The sequence below is a fragment of the Babylonia areolata genome, chromosome 5, assembly GCF_041734735.1.
Source record: "Babylonia areolata isolate BAREFJ2019XMU chromosome 5, ASM4173473v1, whole genome shotgun sequence".
Classification (NCBI taxonomy): Eukaryota; Metazoa; Mollusca; class Gastropoda; order Neogastropoda; family Buccinidae; genus Babylonia; species Babylonia areolata.
The window spans coordinates 6,096,741-6,109,240 of NC_134880.1; the positions used below are offsets into that span (position 1 = coordinate 6,096,741).

General features: G+C 46.0%; 1 protein-coding gene across 1 annotated transcript in view; it reads right to left on the minus strand.

Annotated features, from left to right (window-relative positions):
* The window catches only part of LOC143281890 (uncharacterized), a 256,000-nt gene that overhangs the window by 50,623 nt on the left and 192,877 nt on the right, over positions 1-12,500 (minus strand). The window contains exons 3-6 of the mRNA XM_076587167.1: positions 8,851-8,914; positions 7,914-7,958; positions 5,071-5,184; positions 4,652-4,750 (exon numbers count right to left, since the gene is read on the minus strand). Of these exons, the coding sequence (XP_076443282.1) occupies positions 4,652-4,750; positions 5,071-5,184; positions 7,914-7,958; positions 8,851-8,914 (322 nt within the window). The remainder of the gene's footprint in view (positions 1-4,651; positions 4,751-5,070; positions 5,185-7,913; positions 7,959-8,850; positions 8,915-12,500) is intronic.

The following is a 12,500-nucleotide window of genomic DNA, read 5'->3' on the forward strand; positions in this document are numbered from 1 at the left end:
TCAGAAACAACAAGCAACGAAGGAAGACAGAAAGACAAAGGATTCAGAAACAACGAGCAATGAAGGAAGACATAAAGACAAAGGATTCAGAAACAACGAGCAAAGAAGAAAAACAAAGGATTCAGAAACAACGAGCAATGAAGGAAGAAAAACAAAGGATTCAGACACAACAAACAATGAAGGAAGACAGACAAAGGATTCAGACACAACACGCAATGAAGGAAGACAGACAAAGGATTCAGACACAACAAACAATGAAGAAGAAAAACAAAGGATTCAGAAACAACAAGCAACGAAGGAAGAAAAAAAACAAAGGATTCAGAAACAACGAGCAATCAACGAAGAAAGACAGATAAAGGATTCAGAAACAACAAGCAAATGAAGAAGAAGAATAAAGGATTCAGAAACAACGAGCAACGAAGGAAGAAAAAAACCAAAGGATTCAGAAACAACAAGCAACGAAGGAAGACAGAAAGACAAAGGATTCAGAAACAACAAGCAATGAAGGAAGACAGACAAAGGATTCAGAAACAACACGCAATGAAGGAAGAAAAACAAAGGATTCAGAAACAACAAGCAATGAAGGAAGACAGAAAAACAAAGGATTCAGAAACAACAAGCAATGAAGGAAGACAGAAAGACAAAGGATTGAGAAACAACAAGCAATGAAGGAAGAAAAACATAGGAAACAAAAACAACAAGCAATGAAGGAAGAAAAACAAAGGATTCAGAAACAACAAGCAATGAAGGAAGACAGACAAAGGATTCAGAAACAACAAGCAATGAAGGAAGAAAAACAAAGGATTCAGAAACAACGAACATCGAAGGAAGAAAAAAAACAAAGGAAACAGAAACAACAAGCAATGAAGGAAGACAGACAAAGGATTCAGAAACGTAGATGCAGGGAAGACGAAGAGTTGAAAGACAAGACAAGGAAAAAAAGAAAAGACCAACAACAACAACAACAACAACAAAAAGAAAAGAAAAAAAAAGAGAAAAGACGAACAGGAGACAAAGGACAGAAAGAACAAAAGACACCCGAACACCCAGAGAAACAACAAGAACCAGAACCCAACAACAACGTGCACAGAACAAAGACGCAGAAAAAAAAAAGCGTGTAAAAAAAAAGGGGGAGAAAAACAAACCTAATAAAAGGCAGTAAAAAAAAAAAAAAAGAAAAAAGAAAAGGAGGGAGGAAAAAAACAAACCCCAGAACAGACAAAAAAAAAGAGCAAAAAAAAAAAAAAAGGGAATGGGGTGGGGGGGGGGCGTGGGGGGGGGGAGGGGCGTGGAAGAGAAAAACCAAAACCCCAAAAGCAGACAGTAAAAAACCAAGAAGGGAGGTAAACCAATGCCAATAAGGCAGTGAGGAAAAGGGGACACGACTTTGAACTGAGAGAGAGAGAGAGAGAGAGAGAGAGAGGGGGGGGGGGTCAGTGGCCAGCGCTGAAAAGGAGACAGACACATGGAGACAGTCCACATAACAAGGAGAGGGAGGGAGGCTTGGGGGGAGGGGTGGATAGGGGCGGGAGAGACAGAGACAGACAGACAGAGAGAGAGGGTGAGAGAAAGAGAGAGAGAGAGAGAGAGAGGTGGGGAGGGAGGAGGCAGGTTTGGGTGTGTGGGAGGAGGTGGAGTTGGCGGTGTTTGTTAGGTAGGAAGGTGGCGGGAGGATTCTCGCCTTTAATGCCAGGAAAGCCAATCAGGCCTCTCATGCCTTTCTCCCCACTCTGCCCAGGCTGTCCCTTCTGGCCTGAGGACCCCAGTGACACAGGGACAGGGGGGAGAGAGACACACAGTGCACACAGCACAGTCAGTGAAGAACAGCCGTCAGCAGCAGCAGCAGCAGCAGTAGGAGTTCACATCGCATTGCAGCATGCACAGAACACAGCGTTCACCGCTATCAATGTGTGAGGGGCACAGTGTGTGTGTGAGAGAGAGAAGGGCACAGAGAGAAACAGACAGAGAGAGAGAGAGAGAGAGAGAGAGAGAGAGAGAGAGAGAGAGAGAAAGACACACAGAAAGATACAGATGAAGACAGAGAGAGACAAAGAGACAGAGAGACAAAGAGACAAAGAGAGGGAGTTGCTGAAAGCGTCACCAGACAGAACAAAAAACAAACAAAACAAACAAATCCCCGTGGTGTTCAGAAGTGAGGTGCGTAGGTGTGTGGAGAGATTGGGGTGATGTGGGGGGTAGAGGTGTTGTGGGGGAGTGTGGAGAGGGGGATGGAGTGATGTGGGGGGTAGGGGTGTTGTTGGGGAGTGTGGAGAGGGAGATGGGGTGATGTGGGTGGTAGGGGTGTTGTGGGTGTGTGTGGAGAGATTGGGGTGATGTGGGGGTTAGGGGTGTTGTGTGGGTGTGTGGAGAGAGGTATGGAGTGATGTGGGGGTTAGGGGTGTTGTGTGGGTGTGTGGAGAGAGGTATGGAGTGATGTGGGGGGTAGGGGTGTTGTGTGGGTGTGTGGAGAGGGGGATGGAGTGATGTGGGGGAATGGGTGTGGTGGGGGTGTGTGGGGATGGGGATGGAGTGATGTGGGGGGTAGGTGTGTTGTGGGGGTGTGTGAAGAGGGGGATGGGGTGATGTGGGGGGTAGGGGTGTTGTGGGTGTGTGTGAAGAGGGGGATGGGGTGATGTGGGGGGTGGGGTGTTGTGGGTGTGTGTGGAGATGGGGATGGGGTGATGTGGGGGGTAGGGGTGTTGTGTGGGTGTGTGGAGAGGGGGATGGGGTGATGTGGGTGGTAGGGGTGTTGTGTGGGTGTGTGGAGAGGGGGATGGAGTGATGTGGGGGGTAGGGGTGTTGTGGGGGTGTGTGAAGAGGGGGATGGGGTGATGTGGGGGGTAGGGGTGTTGTGTGGGTGTGTGGAGAGAGGGATGGAGTGATGTGGGGGGTAGGGGTGTTGTGTGGGTGTGTGGAGAGGGTGATGGGGTGATGTGGGGGTAGGGGTGTTGTGGGTGTGTGTGGAGAGGGGGATGGTGTGATGTGGGGGGTAGGGGTGTTGTGGGTGTGTGTGGAGAGGGGGGTGGGGTGATGTGGGGGGTGTGGAGAGGGGGATGGGGTGATGTGGGGGTGTGTGGAGAGGGGGATAGGGTGTGTGTGTGTGTGTTGTGGTCAGGGGGGGTTGTGGGTGGGTGGGTGTGGAGAGGGGGGTGGGAGTGGTGTGGGGGTGAGGGGGTGTGGAGATGGGGTTAGGGGTGGTGTGTGGAAGAGGTGGTAGGGGGTGGGGGTGGTGATAGGTGGTGTGGGGAATGGAGGAAATGGAGGGGGTGGAATGGGGGAGTGGGGGGAGCTGCACAGCCGAATGTTAGTGATGGTTGTGGTGTGGGGATAGGTGGGTTGGGGTGTGTGTGTATGTATGCGCGCGCGCGCGCACGTGTGTGTGTATTCTTTCTTTGATTTAACGTCTTTTGATTTTGAGTGATATTTAGACGTAAATGTCAGCACAGGGCATCACTCAATTGTGTGTGTGTGTGTGTGTGTGTGTGTGTGTGTGTGTGTGTGTGTGTGTGTGTGTGTGTGTGTGTGTGTGTGTGTGTGCGTGTGCGTGCGTGTGTTTCGACAAAAGTGTAACACAATACAAAACAATACAATAATGACAGTGTCGTGTTTGTCTTCAGGTATCTAATACCCTAATAAGGTAGAAGGTTGTACCGAACATACCAGCTTTTGAACAAACAAAAGAAAAACGAACAACAACAACAACAATAACATCAAAAAGGAGGAAGTCGGCAGAATGGTTAAGACACTCGTCTGCCAATACAGAGTCCGCGAGGGTCTGGGTTCGAATCCCGCTCTCGCCCTTTCTCCCAAGTTTGGCTGGAAAATCAAACTGAGCTCGTCGTTCGGATGACACAACAAACCGAGGTCCCGTGTGCAGCACGTACTTGGAGCACTGTTAAAGAACCCATGGCAAATCTGTGGTGAACTCCGGCAATATTATGAATATAAAACTCTGATAGGTATCCAAATATATATGCATGCACTCAAGGCCTGACTAAGCGTGTTGTTTGGGTTATGCTTCTGGTCGGGCATCTGCCTAGCAGACGTAGTGTTGCGTGTATGGCTTTGCCTGAACGCAGAGACGCCTCTCTGAGAAACTGAAACAGAAACTGAAACAACACAGATGTCAAAGGTATGAAGAACATAGATGCCAAAGGTTTGAAGAACATAGATGTCAAAAGTATGAAGACAGCGATAAAGAGTTATATATGATTCACCGAATTTGTAGGCTTTTAGCTGAAGTTCTTCAGACACATAATTAATTTCTGGATGACTCTGGTTGTATGTCATGTGTTTTGACAGTTCTATGCCTCATCTGTTGTAACAACTGCACGTTTTGTGTAACTGAACAGTTGTTTGTTATGTCATTTTTCAATAATCATGTTTCAAATCATGTAAATAGCTGTGTGCTGTGTATCATGATAGATACATGCCAAATTATTTTTTTCAGTCATGCACCATTGCGATACAGTGGGAGTCATCGGTTATTAGTTATCAACAATATGCATTTCAAGTCATGGTGAAAAACAGTGTGGAATATTAGATTATAAAAATCATCATGCATTCGTCGAAATGTCAAAATGAGACATCACAAAAAGGAATGTGTAAATGAGCCTTTAACAAAGGCCTGTAGCGGCGCATGCGCACTAACCTTTGGTGCCGTCCCTTCCCGGCATGCCGGGTCTGCCGTTAGGTCCTGGGGGTCCCATGTTACCTCTCTCCCCCGGCTCTCCCTTCTCCCCCCTCTCCCCTGGTACACAGTTCATCTTCATTGCATCAGTGTTTCTTTCAGTCTTATCTATTTGTCGTTGATTTATAGATTGATTCACGTGCTTACTTGTAACATGTCACAGATACCGTGTATTATTTCTCCTATATCTTTCAGAAACCTGCACAGAAAATCGTCGCCTCAGACATGACAACACAGCATGATTCATATTTGCACAAAGACATACTGGAATGCACAAATCGACGCTTTTACAGGCTCACACACACACACACACACACACACACACACACACACACACACACACACACACACACACACACACACATTGACTACACGTGTACCTTTAGGGCCAGGTGGTCCACGCATGCTGTCCATACTGCCTAAATTCTGGGCCACCAACAATGGGTCAGATGGGTCACCTTTGTCTCCCTTGGGACCTGTGGCCCCTGGCATACCTGTACAACACAGGTGACGTCAGTAGTCGTACCTGTACCACGTAAATGACGCATGTAGTCATACCTGTGCAACACAGGTGACATCAACAGTCATACCTGTACCACAAAGGTGATGTCAACAGTCATACCTGTACCACAAAGGTGATGTCAACAGTCATACCTGTACCACACAGGTGATGTCAACAGTCATACCTGTACCACACAGGTGATGTAAACAGTGATACCTGTACCACACAGGTGATGGCAACAGTGATACCTGTACCACACAGGTGATGGCAACAGTGATACCTGTACCACACAGGTGATGAACAACACAGGTGACATCAACAGTGATACCTGTACCACACAGGTGATGAACAACACAGGTGACATCAACAGTGATACCTGTACCACACAGGTGATGTAAACAGTGATACCTGTACCACACAGGTGATGGCAACAGTGATACCTGTACCACACAGGTGATGAACAACACAGGTGATGTCAACAGTGATACCTGTACCACACAGGTGATGACAACAGTGATACCTGTACCACACAGGTGATGTCAACAGTGATACCTGTACCACACAGGTGATGTCAACAGTGATACCTGTACCAAACAGGTGATGTAAACAGTGATATCTGAACAACACAGGTGACATCAACAGTCATACCTGTACCACACAGGTGACATCAACAGTGATACCTGTACCACACAGGTGATGTCAACAGTGATACCTGTACCACACAGGTGATGTCAACAGTGATACCTGTACCACACAGGTGATGTAAACAGTGATACCTGTACCACACAGGTGATGGCAACAGTGATACCTGTACCACACAGGTGATGGCAACAGTGATACCTGTACCACACAGGTGATGGCAACAGTGATACCTGTACCACACAGGTGATGAACAACACAGGTGACATCAACAGTGATACCTGTACCACACAGGTGATGTAAACAGTGATACCTGTACCACACAGGTGATGGCAACAGTGATACCTGTACCACACAGGTGATGGCAACAGTGATACCTGTACCACACAGGTGATGAACAACACAGGTGATGTCAACAGTGATACCTGTACCACACAGGTGATGACAACAGTGATACCTGTACCACACAGGTGATGTCAACAGTGATACCTGTACCACACAGGTGATGTCAACAGTGATACCTGTACCACACAGGTGATGGCAACAGTGATACCTGTACCACACAGGTGACATCAACAGTGATACCTGTACCACACAGGTGATGTCAACAGTGATACCTGTACCAAACAGGTGATGTCAACAGTGATACCTGTACCAAACAGGTGATGTAAACAGTGATATCTGAACAACACAGGTGACAACAACAGTCATACCTGTACCACACAGGTGATGTAAACAGTGATATCTGTACAACACAGGTGACATCAACAGTCATACCTGTACAACACATGTGAAATCAACAGTCATAACTGTACAACACAGGTGATGGCAACAGTCATACCTGTACCACACAGGTGATGTAAACAGTGAAATCTGTACAACACAGGTGACATCAACAGTCATACCTGTACAACACAGGTGACATCAACAGTGATACCAGTACAACACAGGTGACATCAACAGTCATACCTGTACAACACAGGTAACATCAACAGTCATACCTGTACAACACAGGTAACATCAACAGTCATACCTGTACAACACAGGTAACATCAACAGTCATACCTGTACAACATAGGTGACGTCAACAGTCATACCTGTACAACACAGGTAACATCAACAGTCATACCTGTACAACATAGGTGACGTCAACAGTCATACCTGTACAACACAGGTGACATCAACAATGATACCTGTACAACATAGGCGACGTCAACAGTCATACCTGTACAACACAGGTGACGTCAACAGTCATACCTGTACAACACAGGTGACATCAACAGTCATACCTGTACAACATAGGTGACGTCAACAGTCATACCTGTACAACACAGGTGATGCCAGTAGCCATACCTCTACCACATAGGTGACATAAACAGTCATAACACATGTGACGTCTGTAGTCATACCTGTACCGCATAGGTGATGTCAACAAGCATACTTGTATAACACAGGTGACGTCAGTAGTCATACCTGTACCATATAGGTGACGTCAACATGCATACTTGTACAACACAGGTGACGTCAACAGTCATATCTGTACAACACAGGTGACGTCAGAAGTCATACCTGTACAACACAAGTAACAACATTACACAAACGTACCTAATACCACAGTCAAGTAATTGCTCAAGATCACAAGAAACGTCAACAAGGACGTGTTCAACAACACAGTTGACGTCAGCAGTGATATACGTGCTCAGGAACACAGGTGATGTCAGCCGATCATCACCATCATCATCATCATTGGCCTCATCCTCATCATCAGCCTCATCACCATCACGATCAACATCTTCCTCCTCCTCTTCATCCTCCTCCCCTTCCACACCCTCATTATCACTACCACCATAACCATCATCATCATCATCATCATCATCATCATCATCATCATCATCATCATCATCATCATCATCATCATCATCACCACCATCACCACCATCATCACCATCATCATCACCACCATCACCACCATCATCACCGTCATCATCACCACCATCACAACCACCACCATCATCATCATCATCACCACCATTACCACCACCACCACCATCATCATCATCACCATCATCACCAACACCATACCAGGACTGCCTGTGTCTCCCTTGTCTCCAGGTTTACCAGGGGGGCCTGAAACAAGAAGCATAGGACATCACTCAATGTGTGTGTGTGTGTGTGTGTGTGTGTGTGTGTGTGTGTGTGTGTGTGTGTGTGTGTGTGTGTGTGTGTGTGTGTGTGTGTGTGTGTGTGTGTGCACGCGCGCGTGTGTATGTGTGCGTGCGTGTGTGTGTGTGTGTGTGTGTGTGTGTGTGTGTGTGTGTGTGTGTGTGTGTGCGCGAGAGAGCGTGCCTATCAGAATGGATTTCATAGAGTCTTACCAGATGACAACACTTACGTTGTCAATGGTTCTAATTAATTTTCAGCGCGCCGACTGCAAGCTGTATACGGGACTTCGGTTAATCGTCTCATCCGAATGGCGTGAGGTTGATTTTACAGTCATACATGGGAGAAAGGGCGAAAGCGGGATTCGAAACAAGCTCAGACACGATCCGACACAACACAACACGATGCGAAACTTCACGACACGACACGACACGACACGACATAACGCGACGCGAAACGACACGACACGACACGACACGACATAATGCGACGCGAAACAACACTACACGACACGATACAATACGACAACACGCGACATGATACGATACGACACGACACGACACGACACGACACGACACGACACGACACGACGCGACGCGACACGACGCGACGCTACACGACGCGACACGACACGACACGACACGACACAACACGATACTATACTATACTACACGACACGACACGACACGACGCGACGCGACACGGTTCAGGAAACACGACATGGCACAACACGGCACGACGCAAGACACGAAACACGATACGACACACGACACACGATAAGATACGAGAAACACGACACGGCATGACACAACACGACAAAAAACGACACGACAAGACAGTGCAGTCCACAGACACTGACCTGCCTGACCCTGTGCGGCACAGTAGAGACTGGCTTCACGACAGTAACCCTGCAGGGCGCTCAGCTGTGGACACAACACACAGCACTGCATCAGTCATGTGACAACACACATCACACAGCACTGTATCAGTCATGTGACAACAACACACAGCACTACATCAGTCATGTGACAACAACACAACACACAGCACTACATCAGTCATGTGACAACATCACACAGCACTACATCAGTCATGTGACAACACACATCACACAGCACTGCATCAGTCATGTGACAACACACATCACACAGCACTGCATCAGTCATGTGACAACACACATCACACAGCACTGTATCAGTCATGTGACAACACACATCACACAGCACTGCATCAGTCATGTGACAACACACATCACACAGCACTGTATCAGTCATGTGACAACAACACAACACACAGCACTACATCAGTCATGTGACAACAACACGCAGCACTGTATCAGTCATGTGACAACACACATCACACAACAGTGCATCAGTCATGTGACAACAACACACAGCACTTCATCAGTCATGTGACAACAACACAACACACAGCACTACATCAGTCATGTCACAACAACACAACATTACATCAGTCATGTGACAACAACACAACACACAGCACTACATCAGTCATGTGACAACACACAGCACTACATCAGTCATGTGGCAACAACACAACACACAGCACTACATCAGTCATGTGACAACAACACACAGCACTACATCAGTCATGTGACAACAACACACAGCACTACATCAGTCATGTGACAACAACACACAGCACTACATCAGTCATGTGACAACAACACAACACACAGCACTACATCAGTCATGTGACAACAACACACAGCACTACATCAGTCATGTGACAACAACACACAGCACTACATCAGTCATGTGACAACAACACAACACACAGCACTACATCAGTCATGTGACAACAACACAACACACAACACTACATCAGTCATGTGACAACAACACACAGCACTACATCAGTCATGTGACAACAACACACAGCACTACATCAGTCATGTGACAACAACACACAGCACTACATCAGTCATGTGACAACAACACACAGCACTTCATCAGTCATGTGACAACAACACACAACACTACATCAGTCATGTGACAACAACACAGCACACAGCACTACATCAGTCATGTTACAACAACACAACACATAGCACTACATCAGTCATGTGACAGCAACACACAGCACTACCTCAGTCATGTGACAACAACACAGCACTTCATCAGTCATGTGACAACAACACAGCACTACGCCAGTCATGTGACAACAACACACAGCACTACATCAGTCATGTGACAACAACACACAACACTACATCAGTCATGTGACAACAACACAACACACAGCACTACCTCAGTCATGTGACAACAACACACAGCACTACATCAGTCATGTGACAACAGCACACAGCACTACATCAGTCATGTGACAACAACACACAGCACTACATCAGTCATGTGACAATAACACACAGCACTACATCAGTCATGCGACAACAACACAACACACAGCACTGCATCAGTCATGTGACAACAACACACAGCACTACATCAGTCATGTGACAACAACACAACACACAGCACTACATCAGTCATGTGACAACAACACACAGCACTACATCAGTCATGTGACAACAACACAACACACAGCACTACATCAGTCATGTGACAACACAACACACAGCACTACATCAGTCATGTGACAACAACACACAGCACTACATCAGTCATGTGACAACACACAGCACTGCATCAGTCATGTGACAACAACACACAGCACTACATCAGTCATGTGACAACAACACAACACACAGCACTACATCAGTCATGTGACAACAACACACAGCACTACATCAGTCATGTGACAACAACACAACACACAGCACTACATCAGTCATGTGACAACAACACACAGCACTACATCAGTCATGTGACAACAACACACAGCACTACATCAGTCATGTGACAACAACACAACACACAGCACTACATCAGTCATGTGACAACAACACAACACACAACACTACCTCAGTCATGTGACAACAACACACAACAGAACGCAGGATATTACTTTATCCCTCATGGGCAGCTTTGGGAAGTCATCTACCGGTGTTTTTGCTGTTGTGACTGAGAACACCACTAAACTATGTGACTGAGAACACCACTAAACTATGTGACTGAGAACACCACTAAACTATGACATGTGTCTCTGGATCACTATGTTGTTTTTTTTCCCCACTGTGACTGAGAACACCACTAAACTATGACATGTGTCTCTGGATCACTATGTGTTTTTTTTTTCCCCACTGTGACTGAGAACACCACTAAACTATGTGACTGAGAACACCACTAAACTATGACATGTGTCTCTAGATCACTATGTTGTTGTTTTTTCCCCACTGTGACTGAGAACACCACTAAACTATGACATGTGTCTCTAGATCACTATGTTGTTTTTTTTCCCCACTGTGACTGAGAACACCACTAAACTATGACATGTGTCTCTGGATCACTGTGATTTTTCCCGCTGTGACTGAAAGCACCAATAAACTATGTGACTGAGAACACCACTAAGCTATGTGGCTGAGAACACCACTTGACTATGTTTACGAGAACACTACTAAACTATGTGACTGAGAACACCACTAAACTATGTAAACGAGAACACTACTAAACCATGTGACTGAGAACACCACTAAACTATGTGAACGAGAACACTACTAAACTATGTGACTGAGAACACCACTAAACTATGTGACTGAGAACACCACTTGACTATGTGACTGAGAACACCACTAAACTATGTGATTGAGAACACCACTAAACTATGTGACTGAGAACACCACTTGACTATGTGACTGAGAACACCACTTGACTATGTGACTGAGAACACCACTAAACTATGTAAACGAGAACACTACTAAACTATGTGAACGAGAACACCACTAAACCATGTGACTGAGAACACCACTAAACTATGTGAACGAGAACACTACTAAACTATGTGACTGAGAACACTACTAAACTATGTGACTGAGAACACCACTTGACTATGTGACTGAGAACACCACTAAACTATGTGACTGAGAACACCACTAAACTATGACATGTGTCTCTGGATCACTATGTTTTTTCCCCACTGTGTCTGAGAACACCACTAAACTATATGACTGAGAACAGCACTTAACTATGTGATTGAGAACACCACTAAACTATGTGACTGAGAACACCACTAAACTATGACAGGTGTCTATAGATCACTGTGTTTTTTTCCCAATATGACTGAGAACACCACTTGACTATGTGACTGAGAACACCACTAAACTATGTGACTGAGAACACCACTATGTGACTGAGAACACCACTAAACTATGTGATTGAGAACACCACTAAACTATGACTGGTGTCTATGAATCACTGTGATTTTTCCCGCTGTGTTTGAGAACACCACTAAACTATGTGACTGAGAATACCACTTAACTATGTGATTGAGAACACCACTAAACTATGTGACTGAGAACACCACTAAACTATGTGACTGAGAACACCACTTAACTATGACTGGTGTCTCTGTATCACTTGCCATATGGGG